A 26432-nucleotide genomic window follows, 5' to 3' on the forward strand; every position below is an offset into this window, starting at 1 on the left:
TTTTTTTTTGATATTCTGACATTTATACCACAGGGAAGCGACCAAGCAGAATAAAAATTAGCCTCCCAATACTGCACACTCATCTGGACTACCAGGACGGAGAAGGAATTCTCTCAGCAAACAAGGTTCTAGCAGCATGGGATACAGAAAATTGGGGAAAGGTGATCTCCCGGCTATTTTTACTTATTTTTGTCAAAGTGTTGCACGAAATTAACAAAAGGGGGAACCACACATTCATATCCCACTAAAATCAACCAATTCAAACCAAATCAAGAACGATAACTCCTAAAAATGCTAGTGTCATACACAATCTATACATTAACATTAATTTCAAAAGCGCAATAACCAACTGAAAAACAAATGCCAGTTCTCTTTCTGAACAGGATATAAATGAGAACTTGGTGGTTTTTTTTACATGCATGAATCACCTCCTGTCTGAATTTTATGATTTACTTAAAAGACATGCACTTCAACTAAAGCTAACATTTTAAAGTAAAAGCATATTAATATTAAATATCCGTGACTGTTGTATATACCCCCGTGCAGGTCCGGGTGTTAAAAGAATAGGCCTGCGGCAGCGCTAAGCATACTGGGCCAATCGTTTTCAACCCAAACGTCATGGATGAATAATTTACTGTATTTAAATGTAATGAAAAGTACATGCGCTTTTGATTATAGAAAAAGCCAATAATCAAACATGAATTTTAAAGTAACCATAACGTTATACCTCTGCTCAAGCCGTAACAGTCATTTGTTTAATGACATAGGATTTTATTTTACATCGTTTCCTTCCGAACTACATGCTTACTAACTACAACTTAGTGTTTTTGTAATGGGAATATCGATCTAACTACAAGCAAATGGACGATGAACAAAAACCGAGGACATTTCAGGTTGTGTATCATTCTGTTTTGTTTTGTACTCGGATTTATGGTCTACCAGAAATTCAACAACGGACCATCCTTTCGAGAGGTAAGAAGTCAAGCCTTCCATGCTTTCAGTACCTAATCAATTGCTGTTAGTAATGGACTGAAATATAGCTAATAATTTATATTTAATTTTGTTATTAATTTTTATACGCCAAGCCTTTCTGCCTTTGATCTGAAATATTTCCAAATTATGAAATTACCCAATACTATGTTCCCTCATCCAAGCATATCGTAAAAATGTAAAGGATGAGGGGCATTATCATAATGAGCCTGAGGCTCAAGAAGGGTATAATATAGCATATTAATTGAGCTGTGTCGCAAGACAAGCCATATCAGTCTCGTTTAAAGAGGTCAAAATCATATACCACGACATTGACCTTAGGCCCGTATATAAGACGTGTTCCACGTGTTATCTTCACTTTTTAAAGAGAGTTTGTTCCAACAGTGCAAAGAAAGGGTGGGAATTAATGAAACAAGAAGAAACAACTTAATAGATATTTAAATATAGTGTACTGATATTAGTAGCAATCACATTGCGAGATACCAGACAGTCACAATAAATATGGCAAACTCGTGAGGAGGGTATATTATACCCTTCTTGAGCCTCAGGCTCATTATGATAATGCCCCTCATCCTTTACATCTCTACGATATGCTTGGATGAGGGAACATTATCTTACATTCGCCTTCGTTAAAGAAGGGTATAATATAGCATGTTCAAAGAGTTGGAACAAACTAAGTAATACATAAAATGAGTTTGCTGCCAGTAAACAAACCTTTTACTGACCAATAAGGAACCTTCTCAGAAAAATGTCACAAAATAAAAGATTACAATGTATAAGTATATATAATCCAAAGATCCATATATACTCAAACATAAAAATTTGAAATTAATATTATTAAGGATGTTGAACATATAACCTTATTTATTGTATGAGAATTTATGTAATGAGTGCAAAGACCGTAGCAAGAATACCATATAGATAACTTTGCTGCTTTACACCAAATGTTTAGTACAATACTGATAAAATCAAAATAGAAAATCTTGAATTATTTTCTCAGTAATTTAAACAGGTGAACCATCATAAAATTATTTCTGAGCTCATAAAGTAAAACATTTTAACTGATCAACCTGTTGAATTGCTTGTTTGTCAACATGGCACATGTGTGTATATATATATATATATATATATACACAAGTCTAAACTTTTAAGTCTGAAAAATACAAGTCTAAACAAAGTTAAAATCAAAAACAGTTTACAGTTTTTAGACCAACATCAACTAAAATATTCTTCATATCATGACCTAAGGCAATTACTTCACCCTATCAACACATATTACTAAGAAATAAAAACTTGATTGTATAACATAATTTATATGATAGTAACCAAACATATTTCACAAAAATGTGTGGCCAAGGAAGTAGAAATTGTTGAAAGAGTATGATCAGTACTAATGGTGTTTAGTAACAATTACACATGTTTATAAACATATACCATCAAATACAAAAAAGGTCAGGTCCTGTTAATAATCTACGTTATATCAATCAAACCATGAAGATTTTATAAATGTTACAATGAGCAGTTACTATACCTCAAATCACTATATAACAGTCACCAACCACAATCATTTCATTTAGGGTGACTTCTGAAGACAAAAAATATTTCAACACAAATACCACTTAGATTCAAGATTCAAGATTCAAAGACTTTATTTAATAACTCAGGCACAGAGTGCAACATGAGAATACAATACAGCATTTTAACTACAAACATATATACATTGATAAAGAACAAAATACAAACACATAAAGGGAAAAAACATGGTTAACAGAGATGGTACGGTATTACACAAATAATTTGCTCAAACTCTTTAGAAAAAAAGATACATTTTTCAGTAAATCAACATGACATAATGCAAAGATACCAGCCATTTTCTCGACACTGCTATATTTGATATAATAATCGGGAATATATTTAATTCTGAGGTTACTGATTTCTGGATTAGTACATATAAAAAGATAGTGGAATTCATCTCCTATATCATTATTTAAACATTTTGGACATTTTCTGTCTTCCTTTGCTATATTTAGCCATCTGCCAGTTTCGATAGGTATTTTGAAATTACTCAATCTGAATTTAGTAATATAACATCTATAATTATATTGAAGACGTAGTAAATAATGCTCTAAACAAAAGTCTTGCTTAAAGAGAGAATAAAAGTGTCCACGAGATGAATTAGCTATATCACTACGCCATTTTTTAATGAATTGATCAATAAATATCTGTTTCACATAATTTTTTTTATCCATATTGGATTAACTGGCATCTGGCTATTAAATATAAAACTTAAACCAGTATCATCAAAAATGTTTGCAATATTTTTCACAAAAGCTGACTGATATTGACCATCTATATACAAAGAGTACAACAATTTATAAATTTTTGACGATAACTTATTAGTAACTAACAATCTACTCCAAAAGCACAACATTTTAATCTTAATATTAATGTATAATGGGTATCGACCTAATTCACCATATACTAGAAAATTAGGAGTTGTAATTCTGACTCCAAGTATTTTCTTCATAAACTGTAAATGCACCTTTTCTATATTATCGTTTTTTCCAATACCCAAAACTTCACTACCATATAAAAGAATAGGCGATACCAAAGAATCAAAAATCTTTAACTGTAAATCTATTGGTAGTCGTAAATTTCGTATTTTATAATAAACAGCATATAAAGCTTTTTGTGACTGTTCGACCAGTTTCTTTTTTGCAGCATTAAAACTACCATTATATTGAAATAGTATGCCCAAATAGGAATAAGTATCAGTATAATCTAGTTCTTTCCCATTCAACTTCAGTTTTACATCTGGTCTAAATTTTCTTTTTGAAGAAAACACAACTTTAGTTTTTTCAGTATTTACCTCAAGTTTCCATAATTTACAGTAATCATCAAAAATATTTAATGTATTTTGCATGCCATCCAAAGTTTCCGAAAAGAGCAAAGTATCGTCCGCATAAAGAAGGAGAAAAACCTTCATGAAAATATTCAAATGTTCGAAAAATAAATCGTCAACTATGTGTAATGAATCAGCATAATGATTTTCAAAATATGATTCTAAATCATTCATGAAGATTGCAAAGAGGAAGGGCGAAAGATTTTCCCCTTGCCTCACACCTAGTTCACAAGCAAAAAAATCTGAATTAATACCCCCTTTAGTTACACATGACTTTATATTTTGATACATATTCTTAATGATATTAAAACATTTTCCCTGAATATTAGATTTTATCATTTTTGACCAGAGACCACTTCGATTCACCTTATCGAAGGCTTTACTAAAATCTATGAACGTGCAAAACAACTTATTCTTCTTTGCAAATATAAATCAATAAAAGAATTCAAGATGAAGATATTATCAACCGTTGAATGTGATTTTCTAAATCCACATTGTACCTCCGAAATAAGGTTAATTTCGTCAGAAAACGAAGTAAGCTTGTTATTTATAATAGTAGTAAAGACTTTACTGAAGCAGCTTACTAGGCTTATAGGACGGTAGTTTTTCGGATCCATCGAATTCCCTTTATTTTTATAGATCGGATGTATATTACCTGTTGTCCATGATTCGGGGACAATACCCGTTTCAAAAATTATATTGAATAGTTTTGTATAAACAGGAAGCATAATAATGAGTGTGTGCTTTAAATATTCATTAGTAATAAAATCTAAACCAGATGCTTTATTACTATGTAATTTTTTCACCACACGCTCTATTTCTGCTGCCGTTATTTTACCATTCAGTATACGGTCTGAAATTTCAGAATTAATATCGTTCTGCTCATCAGGATTAAAATCTAATTGAGTGTCGTCACCACGATTTATTTCTTTAAAATATTCGTACAAATCTTTTAACGGGACATCAATATCTGACTTCTTGCTGTTGGTACAGCGGCGAAGAATATCCCAAAATTTCTTTGGATTACTGTTAGAAACGCTTCTTATTTCACCCGTCATCTGGTTTTGAAATTGATCGTATGCTTTATTAAGCTCTTTTTTGTGTTCTCGACTAGCAAGATTCATTCGCGCTTTATTTAAATCGCTTTTACAAACGTTATATTTTTTTCTAGCTGTATGAAAAATTTCGCGCTTATCTTTACAAGCGGTATTAAACCACGGGGTTTGTTGCGAATTATCACTATTAGGTCCATCTCGATTTGTAGGACTCTTTCTAATCCCGAACACAGATTTTGCTGTGTCATTAAAAAGTTCGCCGATGTCGTCAAAATTTTTTTAACACAGTCATCTGTAATAACTTCTCCGTTATTATGCTTTTCATCAAGTAAATCAACAAAGCGATTTATATTTTCAAATCTCGAGTCTGACAGAAAACATTCTATATAATTTTCAGTTTTATCTTCGGACCAAGCGCGTGGACGTATAGTCGGGATACTATCATCAGGTGTCTCGGATTCGGTAATCGTCCGGTCGCGTTTCAACATACCAAGGGAAATGTGTAACCGTTTATGTACGTCGGAAAATAATGGCGAAAAATCTTTTACTTCAAAATCAATAATATATGGAAATAATTAGTGATATGTCACCACTTGTACATTCACCTTTCATATTATCTTTACCTACTCGACCATTAACAATATAAATATTATTTTTTCTACAAAAATCAAGTAGCCTGTGGCCGTATGCATTTGGTCGACCTGTACAAGAATTTTTTCTATCTAATGGTATACCTGCTTTTGTTAAATTTTCATAGTCATACATGAACTTTATCAAGTCTACATCCTCAGCTAAATCAAACAGATCTAATAATGACTTGTCTGTTTCTACATAATCTAGTAAAGTACCAGTTTTTGCATTATAATCACCAAGAAATCCAATATAATCACCCTCTTTCACCATATCAATCATCTCCGATTCAATTTCATTGAATGCTTCGGGAGAAGAGTATTTAGTGTTTTCGGGTGGGACATAAATACATCCGAAAATAAAATTGTGATCAGATTGTAATAAGGATTTATCAATTTTCACCCACTGAACATAATCGGACTCTGTTTCTGGAAATTCCAGAAATTTGGATTGATAATTTTTATAAATAATTATAATACCACCAGATTTCTTATGACATTTTTTCCTGTGTTTGGCTTTGTAACTATAACCTTTTGGTAAACACAAGTGATCAAATATATCAGTTTTTGTTTCTTGAAAAAATAAAATGTCATAGTTTTCAATAAATTGCAAGAAATCAGGGTTTTTTAATTTTGAAATTAAACCACATACGTTAAGACATGATAACTTAAGAAAATGTTCATTACAATTTTTATTGTACTGTTCTTTTGCACCACTATGCCGCCTGGCCTACCTGAAATGTACTTGTCTGGAATCCGGAACTGTACCGCGCACATTTTGGGAATTCATTCCTTCCTGTTGCGTCCTGTTAATGTGGTTAAATTGTCTTGGTTCGTCTGTGATATACGGTCTACCATTTACGAAAAGTTTATCACGTACTATATATGCCCTTTGGTTTTGTTCGCGTAGTTCCTTTATGACTGGCACCAACTGCCTTCTCCTATCGCTAATCTCCTGCGGGTATTGCTGGTATACTTTATACGGTTTTCCCGACAGTTCGGTTCTAGCAGCGGTGAGAACGTTTTCCTTTTCGTTGTTGTAAAGAAATTTTGCTACAATTGATGGTGGTTTTCGATCACGTCGTGGCTTTAAACGATGAACATTATGAAACAATATGCTAGAGTCAATTTTACATTTCATTTTTAATAAAATCGATTAATACCTTTTCTGTATTTTCAATTGTGGTAGGATCAGGCTTCACTTCGGGGATGTTTTCAAAAATTAAGTTGTACTTCATCGCACGGGTTTGTTGGTCCAAGAACGATTCGTGCATTTTATAAGTCATGTCCTCAAGCTCCCCCTTTGCTGCTTCTAGGTCAAGTAATCTTGTATGAAAAATTTGCATATCACTATTGTTCTTTTCAAAATTGTTTTGATGATCCGTTACCGACCTTTTGAGTTGTACAATGTCATTTTCAACCACATTAAATCGTTGTTCTATGTTTCGTAATCTATCAACGATACTATCCAGTAGGTTTAATTTTGTAAGTTTATTTTGAATGTCGTTCAAAACAACACCGATGCTATTGTTAATAGGAAACTGTCCCATGTTGACAATTGTGTGTATTGTCCTTGACCCTGTACGGAATTTATATGTTGTGGCGGTGGGTTTGATTGGAAATTACTGTGTATTGGCGTAGATGATTGACACTGTGGCCCTAATTGATTTTGTTGCACTCCTTGGACGTTAGGGTTTATTGGAGATGCGCTCTGGAGGTATGGTGGTGGACCGTAAAGCATATCATTTGCATTTTGGATGGCGAAAGTCAAATTACCCATCTGCTGTTGGGGTGTGCTCGACATGTTTATGAACGATCCACCCTGGGAACTGTTCATGCGCTGTCTTTTGTTTTTACGTCCCATGCATGTGCTTTTATTGCATTCTTCATATTACTGGCAGAAAATACAGTTGAATTGCTATATTGGTGACCTCAACAAAGCTCCATATCTTGTATTTTATTTTTGAAGGGATTATTACATGTATCTACGTGTTTACGGATTACTAAGGTCTGATTAAATCCTTCTTAAAAGATTTATTTCATATACTGAAAGAAAATTCCTGACAGGGTGACACCAAGTCAGAAAATAGCTTGCCAGACAATCTCTAGCATTGCTGGAGTATTTATTTACTTATTTAATTTACGAGGAACTCTCGTATTTTATAAAATAGTCATAATCCATACTGTTTATTACAAAAAAAAACAAAAAACTAAAAAAAACAATGAACCGACAAAACACAAAATCGGTGCCCATAAAAAAAGACTAAAAGGTGTCATTCTTCAAATAATTATGATACTCTATCTAATAGTTCAATTTAAACAATATTTTTTAAAAAGCTTACAATGCATATCTGAATTAAAAGGAATTCTGAAATTCTATATAACTTTGACATAAAGTTGTTGTAGATTTTGGATTTTTTAAAAATGTTTTATTATGATTATCACTAATCCGTTTTATTCATAAAGTATAATTTAAAAATCCTTTAAAAGCAGTCAAATCAAGAATTTTTTTGCCAATATTTTTGAATCACTATACCACATATACAATCATTTCCCCGGTACCCTAAATTCTATTTTCTTCACTCATTTGTCAACACTTTATGGATGAAAGCGTGCAGGTAGAAGTTATATCCAGGTGAATGTAAATATGAACATGACTGCGGGCATTTTTTTTATTTAGTCTTCCATATGACAAATTTGAATTAAGATTAAGGCCATAGAGCAATACAATAGACCTAGTTAAATAAACTTCTGAAATTAGTTTAAATAGTATAATCATTATATACACAAATATACTTTACTAAACAGTTAAATTAGTTTAGATTTCCATTCTTACTGTTCTAAAAATGGAGGTTGTAGTTAGGGCAATTATCTTTTCAGTGCCAATAATGGAAGTACAAATGGTTTATTATATTATGCATCTATTTCATGCAGATGCTATGAAAGTTTTAGTATGATTTTGAAACCTACAAAGAAAGGTTTCGTCAGTTTATTTGCGTAGAAGTTTTTTGTCTGACAAAATGAGGCTACAAAATGTATGCTGGTATCACCAATTCACTTGAAAAAAATATATTTCAGGTATATTTACGTATATGTAAAATCATAGAAATTCTTACACAGGCACTTCAACATGACCCTTTTTATTATAAGTTACTATCAGTGTTGATATTAAAAAATGTATGCAAAAGTTACTCAGACAAATTGCTTTTGACCTTCAATGCGATATCCAGTTTCAGTGGTCCAAAGTATCATTTAAAAACGTGTTATTAGTATCTGTGAACTTCACATCGAGTTTTTGTTTTATTGTTTCTTTGTTTTCATTTCGTTAATGTGATTTTGGACTAGTTTAACAATGGTCACCCTTGTTCAAGTATTATTTCTTTCAGATTAATTTGTATGTGTTTTACCTTTAAAAATAAGACAAAAGGGGAGAAAATAATTAATTTCTATTCATTTATAACATATCATAGCCCTCGGTCTCATCCCCAGAAACGTCTCTGTCCCACATTATTAACCAAGTTCTCCTGGATATTATGTTCGACCAATGATGTAGGTTAAAACCGTCCAACGTCGTCTCTGACATGTTCACAAGCCTTTGTCGATTATTCTTTCGTTAATATTTTTTCGATTCCATTTTCATATCAGTTTATTTTAAAGTTAAGTCTTCCTTCCAATATATCCCTTTAAAACGCCCCAGATTAACTCAAATGGGTTAAGTTCACTTCGTGGCCATTTCTTTTTCTTCATTTTTTTAAATAGTCCACTTCATAGAAAGGAGTCTCTTCGTTGAGTTTAACTGCATGTAATTGTAAAGTTCAGGTTATTTTATATTATGGTTATATACAAAATTATAATTTAAAAATCATTGGAATATGTATGCTTTTCAATTACTTGAGTCTACAACTAAGTCAGTTTATTTTACGAGGGCAGATAAACTTAAAATCTTTTCGAGGTTTATAATTAGAAATAACAATGTCATGTTCTCCCCCAGTAAAGAATTAACCTTGTGAAGTATCACTGTCATTTTTAGCCAAGACTAACCTAAATCAATGTTTTTATAATGACCTTGTCAAAGTCAAAAAGAAAAAAAACAACAACCCAATTAGTGATCTAACACAGCACGGTGCTTACATGTATATAATTATTATTATCAATATTGAAATTCACCCTTTAATTAAGATGCTTTACGTAAATTATTACCATTGATCTTTTCATATTTCAAATTTTGTAGATATTTTGAAACAAATGAAAGTTTTAAGTAGGTCAATGAGTGCCAAAGCTACCTCAGTTTTCAAAGACCCCGATGTAGCACAAACAAAAAACTAACAAATAGGCTTCTGGGACAGGGGTATGTTGCTACAAGATTGAAGTCATCACTACAGAAGTTTTATGGTCGTCATCATGAACTCGTGGATCGTTATGGTGTATCCATCAGCACCATGAAAACTGATTTATTCAATGGTTCATAGTTTTCCTTTCCTCGTTTGTCTACCCCGGACTTGACTTTTATGAGCAAATCGGCGGGTGTTTTTAGAAAAGCAGAGGACGTTTTCCCTACCGGTGCACCTGGTCCATGCTCCCAGTTTTTAGTGGAGTCCGAGCTGTTCATTTGCTTTTGTTACTTTGTATGTATGATTTTAGTTACTTTATGTTCTTTGTTGTGTATGTCTTGTTTTCCATGTCTAGTCTTTGTCCCTCGATTGCATTCTTCTGATTATCGCTAAAACATTGGTTCCCTTGATTACTCTGTAACAAAAAAATAAATAAATAAATAAATAAATAAATAAAATAAAAAAATAAAAAAAACAAAACATAGATAATAGTATCAAATTCTTCGTACAAAATATTGAGCGAACATCTGCGGTATCACGATCATCAGTTTTTATTGCTCTTTTATTAGTCACGGGTAAAATTACATTAAGCATATCGAAATGTATTAAATGCCTTTTAGAGTAGGAACCTTTGCGCTCCGCCACAGGAGGCTAAATTTCCCGACCTTACCCATCCCCCCTTTTTCTAGTGGCAATCAAAATTTGTCGACCCTATTATCCTTGTGACCCATCCTTTTTTTATCATTTCATGTTCATTTTATCATCCATTTCATGTTCATTGTCTGAATATAGCTGAAATATTGCTGCTCGGACGTTAAACCCAAACAAACAAAACAAACATTAAATGCCTTTTACAAAGCAAACGTCAAGAAAACGGACGAAGTTGAAATCTGGGACGCACACGTATACACACTAAGTCAATAGTTTCATTATTCCATACTTCACGCAACACTGATCATTCACCATTGTAGTCGTTTGAGCATATAATCACAACATATACACTTTATATGATTATATTTCAAATATAACAGTTTTTGAACTTTCGATTACATTTTTGTTTGGTTCGTTCCGTTTCTTTCCACCTTCGGCACACTCTAAAGGATTAAAATCTCGAGACCGCCAAGGATTTGTCCGTTACGTTCCTCTACAGTCCTACCACAACACTTGTTACTCCCGTAGTGGTATTAATTCAATGTGGATCCTGAAAAATTCAAAAGATCTTTTGGAGAGAACCAGTTCAAGACTATTATCTGAATATAATAGCATTAAAACCTATGATTTTTCAACACTGTATACTTCTATTCCCCATACTCAGTTAAAATCCCGACTTAAAAACATTATACATCGTTGTTTTTCCAAAAAAGATGGTACACCTAGATACAAATATATAGTTTTTGGTAGAGATTCCTCATACTTTGTAAGAAATAATTCCAAATCATCTTCCAAATATACAGAGGAAGATGTTTACAAAATGCTGGAATTTTTAATCGACAACATATTTGTCCAGTGTGGTGGACGTGTTTTTCAACAAACGGTCGGCATTCCAATAGGAACAAATTGTGTTCCTTTACTACCTGACCTATTCCTTCACTCGTATGAGGCTGACTTTATAGCTGATCTGATCAGAAAGAAAGAATATTGTTTGGCTAGATCCTTCAATCTCAGTTTCCACTATATAGATGACGTGTTATCTTTAAACAATCCTAATTTCGGGGATTTGATACATCGCATCTACCCAAAAGAACATGAAATAAAAGATACTACAGACACTGTGAAGTCAGCCTCATATCTTGACCTACACTTAGAAATCGATGGTAAAGGAAAACTATTGACCAAACTTTACGACAAACGTGATGACTTTTCATTCAGAATTGTCAACTTTCCTTTCATCTGTGGCAACATCCCTTCGGCTCCTGCGTATGGAGTGTTCATATCACAACTCATACGTTATGCCAGAGCTTGCCGAAACTACGCAGACTTTTTGTATCGCGCTAGAACTCTAACAAATAGGCTTCTGGAACAGGGTCATGTTGCTACAAGATTGAAGTCATCACTACAGAAGTTTTATGGTCGTCATCATGAACTCGTGGATCGTTATGGTGTATCCATCAGCACCATGAAAACTGATTTATTCAACGGGTCATAGTTTCCTTTCCTCTTTTGTCTACCCCGGACTTGACTTTTTATGAGCAACTCGGCGGGTGTTTCTAGAAAAGCAGAGGACACTTACCCTACCGGTGCAACTGGTTCATACTCCCAGTTTTTAGTGGAGTCCGAGTTGCTCATTTACTTTTGTTACTTTGTATGTATGATTTTAGTTACTTTATGTTCTTTGTTTTGTATGTCTGTTTTCCATGTCTGGTCTTTGTCCCTGGATTACATTCTTTTGATTACCGCTAAAACCTTGGTTCCCTTGATTACTCTTTCAAATATGCACTAAATTATTTAAATTTTATTTTATTTTATTCCTTTGTTTATATGTTTGTTGATTGCTTGTTATTCAAAATTTGTCTTTTAAAAGTGTAGTCTGAATTTCCTCTGACCCCGCAACCCTCCTCTTCTTTATTTGGATATTGATATGTCGGGTTGGGGTCAGAACGATGTGCCATACAAAAAGTTGTAGATTTAGCGGTACCACGGAGTATCGCCCTTCAACCGCTTCTAATGACTTTCAAGTTGAAATTGTGCATGTCACACCTACCTAGTTCGATCCCGGAAACATTTTACTGTATGCTGATACCTAATTTGCTACAAAAATCACATTTTTAAGTCGCTAATAGTGTTAGCGACTTTTTGCAGTCCTAATTTCTGTATTTAATATTCGCATATGATTTGCATTAATGTGTAGGTATACTCCACATAATCTAGCAGATCTTCGCCGTGTTCACCGCCACAGCGCCATAGTTCTAGCTTCATACGAGATAAAAATGTACCTCTTAAATATCACACACGTGTATTCTACGCGTGTTTCTTGCTTGTATGAGAACAGGAAGTTTTCATGAAATGATCAGTTAGCTTTGAACATTACCCGGTTTCCGATTCAGACATGAGGCTAATTGATTATGTAAGTCACATATATTAGCACGCCCCGATATTTATGAATATTCATTGTCAGCTGCTAAATCTGGTTCATAAACTGGTTCCCTGTCAATATCATAAGCGACCCAAAGATCAAAGATCGACAAGATACTTTTTTTTAACTTTTAAACATATACACATGTCTATGCGTGTTTTTTAGCTTGTATTAGAACGGGAAGATTTACATTTAAAGATAAAATGATCGGTTAGCTTTGAATTTATGTAATATTACCCAGTTTCCGATTCAAACACAGGCGTTCGTTACAATTGATTATATAAAGGTCATATGTATTTTCAGGACACCGATATCTATATGTAGTCATTCGGGTCACAACGGTTACGAAAGAGTACGCAATAATATCAAGGGAACCAAAATATAGCGGAAGTCACCCGAATTTAGAGCATATCGTATTTGTACCATTTCGGATAATTAAAGTAATACTATGTTAAAATTAGTGACAGTGAATATTTGACGATTAGCGACTTAGAAGACTTTTGATCATTTTCCACGAGAGACCCTGTTTTGTTGACAGTTTGAACCGTAATAGAGAGTGGGGGGGGGGGGCTTGTTACTTTTGGAACCTTACAAGTGGTTGAATTAAGGGAGGTACTCCGTGGTACCTCTGAATCTCCATCTTTTTGTATGGCACATCGTTCTGACCCCAACCCAGCATATCAATATTCAAATAAAAAAGAGGAGGGTTGCAGGGTCAGAGGAAATTCGGACTATTAAAAGTGTTGATTAGGGTTTCATTCAGCTAGGAAAAAGAATTAGATGTTTAGGTAAGATGACAAATAAACATGTTTTGAAAATTCCTAATCAACCTTAACTTCATTCTGCTCAGATGACATTTCTTTAATCTGAGAATCAGATTTAAGCTTCCTTATATAATAGTCAAAGCATCTCGAGGAACCAGAAAAGATAATCTGAATCGAATTAAAATAAAAACAAATAGGTCTTGTCAGTCCAATCCACTTACATTTTTACTTTATGAACTGTCCAATTTCTGGTATAACGTAAAAAAACTGGACTAAATTGTGATACCCTGAAAAAAAAATCGAATCAATAAGTTTGAAAAGCATTTGCGAATTTCGACTATAGTCATTCTATTATACCTATTATTCTCTTTTTTTCTTTAGTATTATTGTGTATGTTTGTTTCTACTTTACGACCTCTCCTATTTTTTTCTTTAGTATTATTGTGTATGTTTGTTTCTACTTTACGACCTCTCCTACTCTTATAACGGAGTATTAGCACGCGTGTACTAGGTGAACTTTAAATTACGCAGTTTTGTTAAAGGGATCAGAATAATCTCCTGGTATGCCTATACCCAAAGAGCTGCATGGCCGAAAGCGCTTACAGTTTACTTATTAATTAATAATGTGACTTTCTTTGTGTTTTCCAATTATATTTTATGATTCTATTATACACTTGGTAATTTGATCCTCTATCTTTCATAACGAAATATGGAAGTGCTGTCCCGTATACATCGTGTACTAAGTTGAAGCCCTAGATTAATCCTACGAGGAGGAATGGCCGAGTGGTCTAGGGAGCTGGACTTTGTGCAGGCGATGTTGCCATAGATGTCACTGTTGTACGAGTTCAAGTCCTGCGGAGCGAACGACAAAAAAATTGTTCGTCGCAAATTTGACAGTTCTTACATCGTTGGGAATTTTTCAAAACCTTCAATGCGTACGTTATCTTCCCTGTGTCAATTTGATCTGATGGAGCAGTGTAGCGGATAGTGTCGCCACATTCTGAGACGTTTGTATATATATATATATATATATATATATATATATATACAACGTCTCAGAATGTGACGACTCTTCGCAAATTTGACAGTTCTAACATCATTGGGAATTTTTCAGACCCTTATATATGATGGTATTTTCGGATAACAGATGTTATATGTGTTAAAACCTATAAAGTTCAAGATCAAAACACAGATTCAGAAGCTGAATCACGTCTGCTGTGGGTGATTGTACCTTTATCAAAGGCACACATAAGCAAATGATACGGAATCTGAATGTAATATTATCAAAAACTCGAAATAAATTAACTGTGGAAAACAAGTAAGAAAGTTAAAATATAGTAGTACGGCGTATTGATGTATAGTAAGTACTGTGCCAGCCTTAGACCAAGACCTAAAAATGAATTATTTTTTCTCGTTTATTCCATCTGGAGAAGTTGTTTGTAATTTTTTCATCCAAAAGCTTTCCCGAGACACTCTTTTACATTTTGACTAGTTGTTATTATGTCATGTGATCGTAACAACAATGTTGTGGAGATCCTCCTGGGTGTGTTCGGCAGATCTAAGATGGCGACTTACAGGGAAGTCTGATATACATTTGTAGTCACTGCGATGACCATTCATGCGCCTGTTGAAAGGTTGTTCTATTTCGCCAACGTACTGCATACCACATCGGCACTGGAGAAGGTATATGGTGTTTTGGGTTTTGCAAGTCACGTTGCAAAAAATGGCAAATTCCTTTCCAGTGCAGTAGCTTTTAAACGTTTGGGTGTGCAGTATCTAGGTACAGGTCTTATATCTTTTATCTCCACATGGTTAACACTGGCCCGTTGTATTTTGTTTGGGCTGAGATGAAATCTTTGCTTTTACTAGGGCATCTCTTAGACTCATAGGTCTATGGAATGCCAGGACCGGTGCCCCAGGATAGAGTTTGGAGAGCTTAGGATGTTTTTGAATAGCTTCCCAATTCGATTAAAGTAGCTGCGAGAGTTTCCCAAAGGCTGGATGGTAAGTAAGCACAAAAGGAACCCTTTGTTTTTTTTTCTTGGGTTTGTACTCGAGAAGATCATTACGGCTGATGTTGTTAGCACGTTCAATCCCGATCTACGTCTGTCGATTTGTAGCCACGCGATAACAAATGACCACGGAGTTCATCTAGACGTTTTTGGTGGTATCATCAGATGAGCAAATACGCCGAATTCGAAGTGCCTGGCTGTATGGTATGCTTTTAGTTAAATGTTTCGGATGACAACTATTGGTAGACAAGTATTGGTGACTGTCAGTTACTTTGCTATGCTGATCCATTGACATTTTCTCTGTCTCTTACAGACGTAGTAATATCCAAAAGTATGATTTTAGTGTCAGAAATTTCATGGGTGGATGAGCGTTGTTGGCATGTGTGATAAAATTGTCTAAATCTTGTTTAGGCTCAGTCCATTTCATGTCGACATCATCGATGAATCGAAACCAAGAGAGGGGTATCGATAAAGATGTTATTTGATTATCTAATTTACCCATGAAGATGTTAGCATATGAATTCAGACCCTTATATAAATGTATTTAGAAGTGTCTGAAAAATTCCCAACAATGTTAGAACTGTTAAATTTGCGACGCAAATTTTTGGTCGTTCCCTCCGCGGGACTCGAACTCGTACCGCTGTGACAACTATGGCAACACCGCCTGCACTAAGTCCAGAGCCCTAGACCACTCGGCCAGGTAGGCTATATAAAAATATAGCTTTCACAGGCCGGGTCATTCCTCCTCGTATGATTAATCTAGGGCTCTAACTTAGTACACGATGTGTGGTAGTACAGGACAGTTCATCTAGGTGTTATTATGTAGGTTAGAGGATCAAATTAATAATGCATGTCACAACAAATCAATATTATACAAACGTCTCAGAATGTGACGACTCTATTCGCCACACTGCTCCATCAGATCAAATTTCATATACACAGTCGACATTTGTTCACAACCAAAATTACTATTAATACTACTACATTTTATTTTCTTTGATATGTGAACAAGTATAATTATTATGTTTTGAGTACTTATTTTCTGTCCTTTTTTTTGGGAGAGGACGTTTATAAATTGAAATAATTTTTATTCAATCCCTTCGCTCTTTACGCAATAAAATATGTTCAGTTTGTCCCTTTTGTGTAGGCGGCAAATGGACAGAAAATCCCCTCAAATAGGCATAAATATTTAATAAGCCCAGGATTTTCCCTGTTTTATGTTTATGTCAATTTGCCTCACTGGCATATGCGCTAGACCTATTATAATTAGGTCTTTACAAGGTTATGTTGCTACCAGGTTGGAGCATCACTACAAAAGTTCTCTAGTCATCATCATGAACTCGTTGATCGATGTGATGTATCATCTGCATGTTTACCGTGTCATAGTTTCATTTCCACTTTCGTCTACTGCAAACGTTACATCACACAAATTTTGTTCTTAATTTCAGCACTTATTAACAGGATTTTACTTTTTGACGAAGATACCCGTGGGGAATGTCTACATCTACTCAGCAATCGGTAGTTTAGGAAAGGATGGTAAAAACATCACCAGTGTAACAATCAACTTATGGGATGGCAGTCAGAACAAACAGTTTTCGTGTTGCCTTTTTAAAAACGGACTGAAAACCAACTCATTTCAAGTAGCTGCCTACATAAAAAACAACTATGGATATTCGACGTTGGCTGCCCGACAATATCGATGCCCTATTCCGAGAAACATGGGCAACATCACTGATGTTGGTATGATAGAAAAGGAAAAACCGTGTTCTCCAACTATGGAAACTGTAAAAATGATATATCCAGAGAGACATAAAAATTCGTTCGCTATTTGTGCCAAGATAGCTTATAATAAACTGTCCCCCCAGAGACTAATTGAATGGTTCGAATATCAGCGAGTGATGGGAGTTGACAAAATTCTTACCATGGTTCAATATTTAAATGCCGACGCTTACAAAGTTTTACAGTATTACAAAAAAATAGAATTACTGGATTTAGATACGTTTCCTTCACCGTTACCAGGAAAGATAGTGGGTAAGACTGTAAAAAGCAAACAATTTTAAGGACTTTATAGTCAAGCTTTTGCTCAAAACTCCTCAAAGGCCTGTAGTGACAACTTGTGAAACAGTCAAAAGTAAATACAAAAGCTATGATAAATTTTGCTACATGTACATGAAAAACATTATATCTTAATTTTATACAACATATGAAACGGTTATAGAAATTAAATGGGTTAATGCATATAACATTATCGAAGTTTAGAATATTTCTGTTACGTTTTACTCCATACTTAAATTTTTATGCAAGTCGCGTAATCAGTTAGACAAAGCTTCGTGGAGGGCTTACTGTGTTACCTCATTATTTTACAGATCATCCAAATAGGGGATTCGAAGAGTATCGCTTTGCTTTGCCTCAGAGTACCCACGATGAACAAGTAGGAGTTTACCATTGTCAGGAGAAACTCCAGGGTTATGACTACGTAGGAGTCATTGATTTTGACGAGTATGTCGTCCATGGCGACTTTCTTACCTATAAAGATATTTTAGAGGTAAATAACTTATCATAAGATATACAACCATGTAATACTGTACTACATACATGAACTATGGAATGTCAAAACCACATTAATTCAGATAATATGTTATTATCGCAGATAATAGCATATCTAATTAATGTGGTTTTGGTGTTCCATAATGAATACATTTAAGGAACGGCCCTTTTAACTTCGTAGGGGTGAATATGTTTAAAATAATAATCATATTTCCAAAATTCAGAAACAAAACAATTTGGTGTTGATAGTTTTATTACTATATTTTTTAAAAAATGTTTCAAGAAAGAAATTATATTGTGGAGATTAAAAATATAATTTGACTTTTCAAAAGGAAAAAAAATAATTTGACGATGAAAAAGTGGGAGAATTATCCAAGTTAAAAAACATAGGCTCTCTCACGACGTGAACTAGCTCGTCCTTTATACATTTTCAAAATTTAGATCGAAGATCAGAATTGATATAGCAGTCACCAGAGCCTTTAGATTTGTAAAACCTGATAGGATCTGCAATGATCTTATACTACCGCAGGAAAATCTTATCGGTACTGTACCTGTTTATTTCTATGCATTTACCCAAGGAGTTAAATATAATAAATCATTGATTAATCCGATTAAACTAGTATTTTAGTGTCGATATATTCAAATTGTCTATTCACATTTAGGCGCATAATAAACCATTTGATGTTTAGCTAGAAATGAAAACCTTGCGAGATTAAAAACAGTCACCAATCATAATATTGAAATATAATTAAAAGGGGAATGCGGAGTACCAATTGGAAGAGCTGTCTTCGGGTATTTCATACAGGCCCTGGCGTATGAAAGGGGCAGTGGTTCCGCATTCAAGAAACCTGTATGAAGAAAGAGGTTTCAGGCTATTACTTACCCTCATAGTTTGACCATTTTTTCATAAAAAGTAGCTTAACTCCCAAGCCATTCTGACGTATCACCCACGGTATCGTGTATTTTTATTACGGTTACCGCCTCGTGACATTGGATGCCTGCAGATGAAAAAAATGAAACTTCGCATAGACGATGGCGTAGAATTTCGATAATGCATTTCTCGGGAATTTTTGGGTTTGGTATTATTGCTTTTTGTAATAATCATTCTATTTGGCTATTCTGGCAAATTGAATGTCCTCATGATAGAGCTGTAGGTGGTCAAGGGCTTAAAAGTGCTTGGCTTTAATGTGATTTCACGATTGGTGAATTTATATTTAAGACATTATCGCGTATGTTAATGTACGCGTCTCTGGAGCTAGGTCCACAGAAACTAAGCGCTTTTACATGACACATAGATATCTATAGAATAACTTATAGCACTTGAACTATAAAGCTTATTCAACTGAGAAATGTAGCAAGTTGAGAGAACATGTATTTAAGGATATGATTTATTTCAGTGATTGTGGAGAAAGTTTGAATGATTTAACAGACTGCATGTTTCGACCTGGAGGTCGATAAATTAAATTTCGACCTGAAAATTAAAAAAAAAAATGTTGGGAATGCTCAGCTAGTAGTTTTTAGCTCAATTATGCTCTATATCCGAGAGTTTTGTATTCATTTATGTAGGTGTTCCATGTAAATCGATATCGAACCTGAATATGACCGAAACTGTCGCACTGCTATGATGCATAACGCATTTTTGTTTGTGTGTTTCGTAATCAGAAAGAAAAATAAAAAGAATAGTTCAATATTAAACATTCATAATAATATTAAGCTTGTGTTAAGATACGTTTGAAATCGATCCCCGTACCTTCCTTTTATCCCAGATTTTGGAAATTTTATGGTTATTTTAGGGATAAAAATTCAAACGACCGATATAAACATGAGTACTTTGATTGTACATGTAATAAGAGACACAGAAAGGTTGGATAATGCAAACCAATGATTCATGTTTAAACTACTGATACATGTAAAAAGAATAAATAATGGAACTAATTCATTTGTACTCCCATTTCACGACGGTTAAAATTATTTCGAGTACCCAAATATTTACATTTCTTTTTTGGAAAGTCCAATCGATCTACGCTATTGAAAGTTGACACGACAGATGTCGTTTAGAATCCTGGAAAAATGACAATTTATTGACATATAGTAATGTCAAAGGTCTAACCACTATCCTGTAGGCTTAATTTATTGGTAGCCTTGTGTTCCCGTAAAATTCTATATAATTAAACAATAAATAAATAAATAAAATTGCATATTGATAAAGTCTTGTCATATTTGTAAATTTAGCCGAAAGAAAGAAATATTTGTATTATTGGATAAATTAAATACATAATCTGTGACAAGAGGCTAAATATAGGTTTGAATTTTTTTACAAAGCCAGAAAAAAGCAGAAGAAAGTATCGCAGCATCCATCGCCACTTCAACAAGTCTCTACCATGAGCGGGTGTTCCCAAACACAACAAATTATATCTGAAAGATTAATGTATAAAACGTTTCGGACAGAGAGTGCGCCGACATCTCGAGGAGCCGTATACCATGCCCTCGACCCCTCCGCTCCGACCGTACTTTCTACAACATTATATCCTTTTAGATTATTAATTTTAATTTTAATTTCATATCGACAATAACATTTGATTCGAATGTCGAGCTGGTATAAGTAAAACTACATGTCTAATACCTGCAGTGAAGTTGGAGCCCTCAGAGGAATTCATATCACTGTTCCATTAAAAGATCTCGCAGATGTTGATGGTTTCATACAGGAAAAAGATAAACAAGAAGTTTCTTGTTATTTAATCCCATTCGACGCGTTTCACTTGTTCCTACAGTGCTAAATTTGATTTTAAATAAGTGTAACTGTTTTGTAATAAGCGTACTGATTGTATGTAATTTGTTAGCTACAATTGCTTAAAACACGTGACATCTGTTTTGCCATGCCAACATAGTTCCTCCCTTGCAAGAAAATTACATATAATATTGTATTAAGGTATTAGGGTAAACAAGATAAATACACACCGCTTCCAAGTCAGGAAGCTGTCGTTCAGTGGTTGTCGTTGTTGTTTTATATTCATTGTTATTCGTTTTACGTTTTTTCTATAGATTAGGTTTATTTTATTTTGGGGCCAAAATGTTTGTGTTCGCATTTAACTTTTATATTAACTTATTTTAACCGGAATCATACGGTAAAGTGCATTTTAAGAGATCAAGACTTTACATTGAATGACTCTGAATATTCGAAATCGAATAGTCCTTTTTCATACTCCCGTCTTTGGCTTTATTTTTTAAGATTTTAGGCGAAGGGGAGTAACTTACTAAAGATTTGTCATTCAACAAAATGGTTCACTGTCAAATTAGAACAATGGACAGCAGTAGACTTTAAATTCAAATATTCAATTCATTTGAGCCGCGGTAAGTACTGGGATACTTTTAAATAACTTTATATTAAACCATTCAGGTACTTACCGAAGTGAAAATAGTTTAAGTTTCCAAGAAAAATGTTTACTGTTTTCCATTTCCCTAATTAGACCGCCAACCAGGTTTCCCGGGATCGGTTGGTTACGTCCCTTTGAAAAACTTGCTAAACTGGCTTGCATTCCGTGAATTTGAAACACGACTAAGTACAAAAATCTAGCATAAATCAGAAATTGCCAACGACGAGTAGTATACACGTATAGTTTGATATACGGCTTAAATTTATATATATATATCGTAGTACAGTAGCAAAGAAAATGTACACAAGATAACATCTTTTTTACATTTACAACTCGACCATATGAGTTAATTATAGCAGCAACTTTATGTATCTTATTTTTTTACAGAAAGAATTATTGCCTAAGTATCCACAAGCTGCAGGATTCACCTTTAATGTGTCATTCTTTATACTAGACTGGAATATTACCGGAAGTGGTGATTTGTACCTCACTCAGTATATATCCAGGGCACAACCTCGTTCTGAATGTAACAAAAACTTTTATATTCCCAAAAGAGTTAAAGGTGTAACAACTCATAAATTTGAACCAAAACCTGGTTATGAAAGGTTTGTTTTATATACATATAACACTCTTTCAAAAAAGATGTTCCATTATTTATACTTGTTCGATACCTTAAAAAGATAAGAGACACTACATTACTGATAATATATACAGCCAATCATGCTACGGACTCTAACTTATGGTTCAGAAGTGATGACTGTCAAATCAGAATATCACAATCGACCTACTATATTCCGTATTAAGCTGCATTACATCTTTCATTGTCTAGGAAGATATTAATTTATTCTAATTTCTTGAAAATCAATATTTGAAAAACACACCCGTGTACAAAGGAATGGACAAAAGACATATTATATATTTTATATTGCAGATATGAATTGACTGATGATAATGTAATTTTACATCATTATCGGAAGTGCCCAGGGATACCAAAATGGAAGAACTGTATGACTATTCCCAGAATAATTGACAATAAAATGCACAGATTCAAAATAGAACTAACTAATCGAGTTTCTTTAGTAAAAAAGGAACTGATGATATAAATAAACGATCCTCAAGGATAAAATAAATATTTTATACTAATCTTGTGTATGCAATTTTTTTACATGTGTACGTGCAATTTAATGACAATTTTAAAATAATTAGCCCCCAGAGACAGACCGAAGCTATTCATATGAGATCTCACAGTGGTGCCACATAACTAATAAACGCTCAATTCATTCCATGGTACCCCCAATCAAATTCGTGGGATTAAATGACGTAAACACTGTAAAACAAGTACTATATTTAAAAATGATAGCCGACGCATTTTTCCCTATGTCAGTCTATTTGTTAAAAAATTAAATTCGACGATGCAATAGATAATGATATTACTTTACCCCAGTACTGGTTTAAAAATCATGTAGTATGTTTTAGTTTAGATTTTACTTGGTAAACTACGTGATCACTGTACTTTGTTTCGTATTTCAGTGAATTATTTAGTTGGTTCAACCAGTAAACTCTTCACAATTATCCAATATATTCCAAGACAAAGTTTATCCCATAGAGGCTTGATTATCACGGTTGCCATTACCTCTATACAATGAAATGCGATGCCGTAAGCTCAGTCGGATACATTACCATGGTTAAGCATCATGAGTGTCACGTGATGCCAAAGAGCGGACTCAATAACGACTGCGTCGGAGCAAGTTCAGCAGAGCCGTATTATTGTCAGGAGTAAAAGAGTGATACAATTTAACTTTTAAAACTTTTAAGGAGACAATGGTCCACACACTTATATATATATATATATTTACTCTATGTCATTTCTGACATGAAAAAATGGTCTTTACCTCCTTTGGAGGTCTCGAACAACTATTTATAATAGCAGTGATTTATCGAATGTTCCTTGTGCATTCACACTGTGAAATAAATTGAGTAATTTCTCCCACCAAAAAGCCATAACATGAACATGTATGAAGCCACCGGTTACAAAATTTAGAAGTTATGTTGAAAATTGCGAATTCTATTTAAATAATCAATTTGTTATCGTAAATACATGCTTGAAGATTTGTTACGAAATTACTAGGGTTGAGATTGATTGCGGTTTTTCTACCTTGTCACTGTTTACTTCTTGTAACGGTATCAGAGTATGCGACTTTCCTATGCACAGATAACCCTTTAAACTTACAGATTATTCGTAAACTCAGACGTTCTATATAATTATGCAGAACATTAGGCATTCACTTTTTAAATAGATTTCGCAACCATGCAATAGATATATTGATCAAGGTAAACTGGGCTACTTCCGGGTTTGATTTGTTTACACATAGAGATTCTACTATGTAGGTATAATACCACTATTAAGGGGAACCAGTCGCCTGCACATACCAGAAAGTAGTCCGAAGTAGTTCTTAGGATGCATTATACATTTTTTTGTGATTTAGCCAGTATATGCAAACTTGGTATCATCTGAAAGCTTATCATGTCAGGTACACACTGAATGCAACAGTTTTGAACTCTGATGTAGAGAATAATTTGTCAGAGTCTAGATCTTAAGCCCATTGATTTGTCAAATTTCCAAAAGGAAAGTAGTATTTTTAGTAACTGTCTACTTTCACTTCACCGTTCTTTCTTAGAAGCCATTAAAGGTATGATGCAAATTTTATGAGAGAGTCTTTAAAGGGTCCCCTCTATCATAAAAAAATGTTAAAGTTCATTTTAACAAACTTTTCAAGAATGGGATCTTGAAAATTGCACAATTCAACATAGAAAGTAATGGGACTTTTAATAGTGGTTTTACACCTGTAAGGCACACAGGGATATGATACGATTGCTAAATATGGAGACTGGTTATAACCCGAATAATCCAGTCGTTATATTACATTCCCTACGACCACTCCATTAACCTCGATATTGAAGTGAAACGAATACGGAGAAGTACTGAATTTTTCGGGTTAGACTGGTTATAGATAGCTTTACCTTGGCATAGTAAAATAAGTTGAATGAAACGTACTACATTATGACTTTTGTTATCGCCGAAATAATTAGGTGGGCTCTCTCAAACGGGATATAAAAGCATGTTTTACACGTTAGTTAATTCTTATACCTTCTAAAGGTAACTTGTATCTGATTAGGCATACAACGATATGAAGTACAGGACGCTCTGTTATATCTAGGTGTCACCGCACAGTCTGAATAAGACTTAGGTTATAACCATATATTGAAGGTGTCGTATCATTACACATTAATTACTTAAGGACGCATTGTCAGGGCGCATGGCACAGAAGGACGTATTGTAAGAGCGCAAGATACCTAGAGACTCAATGTAGGGTGCATGACACCTAGATACGCATTAAGGCTTTAAGATCACAGTAAGGTGATCATATCTAATCATACATTACTTATCAAGATAGTCATACCCCACCCAGAAATTGACCCGGTACGGACCCAAGAAAACGGGTTACACAATTGACAGAGTTAATATTCCATTTGAACGCACTTCGCGGAAACGTAGATGAGATCGGCGCATTGAAATCGTCAACAGAAAAGAGATCGTTTAGTAATTTGTCAACTGTGAACAAATGAATGATTCGGACATTGGAAGTGGTACAATTGTCTGCCCGGACATCGAGTTTAGACTTCCAAAAAATTGCAGCAAAAACTCAGCTTTGCAGACATAATGAAAGATGATAGAGACTATACATGAATGACAGGCCAAATGAGGGAAAACAAAGCTCCAGTTAAACCTGATGGACTAAGAGGAAAAAATGTATTTAAAACCAGCAACATCTGATGGTAGCACTCCTCGGATAGATTTCAAATCTCACTTAATATTTGAAATCAATAACTGACCTCCCAAGTAAAATTATTGTATCTGGCAGCAACATTAAGGAGAGCAGCGCAAGGTGAATTGGGTAATCTACTTGGCACTGATAAGCATGATGATGAAGTGGCTTTCTGCATTGGAAAATAGGTTCTCTCCGGTCAACCATACAGAACTGTACACATAGGGGAAGAAAGTTGAAACTATCCTCTTATTTGTGCAAAGGAAAAAGAAATAAAAACAAATCAGGAGGGAGGAATGTACCTACGCGACGAACAAGTCTAGCTACCTAAACCACCACAACAAGAGGATGCATCAGAAAAAAGTATCTGAGGATGACGAAAACCGAAAAGAAAGCCATACTGATTGGGAAACACAGGATCCTGGATCATTTGATGAAATTATGGGAGTTGAAGATTCGGAGACCGATAAAAGCCCACATGAGGATAACCCAAGAAAAGAATCCGCAACAGATGACAAGGCTGCAGATCAAGAAAAAGATGATGAAGCGGTGTAACCGAAGGTGACGCCAACAACTGCAAATGACAAGGGACTGTAAATAGAAAGGGTGATAAGAAAACCAACCTTGTCTTCTCCTGTTGGAAATTCAACGAACAAAAGGATAATTTCGTTGTCGCCAAAGAAAATATTAGTAAAAGAAATTAAGAAGTACCTTGTTGCTCTGAAAAGTCTTCAACCGAAGAAGATTCCTGCGACTATAGCATAAAGCAGGGCCGGATCCAGGCATTTTAAAATGTGGGGGCGTGCCAGCCGAGGTTCCTTAAAAAAGGGGTGATATGACATCATTTGTCATTTTTGTCAATTTTACAAATGAAAATTATAATTCCAATAAAAAAAAAGGGGGCGCGCGTACCCGCTGCACCCCTCTGG

At 34.3% G+C, this 26432-nt stretch overlaps 1 protein-coding gene across 1 annotated transcript; it reads left to right on the top strand.

Annotated features, from left to right (window-relative positions):
* The first annotated feature begins 645 nt into the window (after window positions 1–645).
* LOC148611366 (uncharacterized) lies at window positions 646–22819 on the top strand. The gene is made up of 5 exons (XM_088591860.1): window positions 646–972; window positions 17204–17786; window positions 18122–18300; window positions 22064–22281; window positions 22608–22819. Exons 1-5 carry the CDS (start codon window positions 868–870, stop codon window positions 22777–22779), a joined length of 1257 nt encoding a protein of 418 aa, XP_088447986.1. The 5' UTR covers window positions 646–867; the 3' UTR covers window positions 22780–22819.
* The last annotated feature ends 3613 nt before the right edge of the window (window positions 22820–26432 follow it).

This window comes from Perna viridis, chromosome 7 (genome assembly GCF_037379345.1).
Source record: "Perna viridis isolate PV_CMFRI_1.1 ecotype Kerala chromosome 7, ASM3737934v1, whole genome shotgun sequence".
Lineage (NCBI taxonomy): Eukaryota > Metazoa > Mollusca > Bivalvia > Mytilida > Mytilidae > Perna > Perna viridis.

Excerpts from the sequence above, each read along its gene's own strand:
- LOC148611366 (XM_088591860.1), top strand. The coding sequence starts at position 868 with ATGAACAAAAACCGAGGACATTTCAGGTTGTGTATCATTCTGTTTTGT. Across the intron at positions 18,301-22,063 it reads CCTATAAAGATATTTTAGAG|AAAGAATTATTGCCTAAGTA; the intron begins GTAAATAACTTA and ends ATTTTTTTACAG. Across the intron at positions 22,282-22,607 it reads CCAAAACCTGGTTATGAAAG|ATATGAATTGACTGATGATA; the intron begins GTTTGTTTTATA and ends TTTATATTGCAG.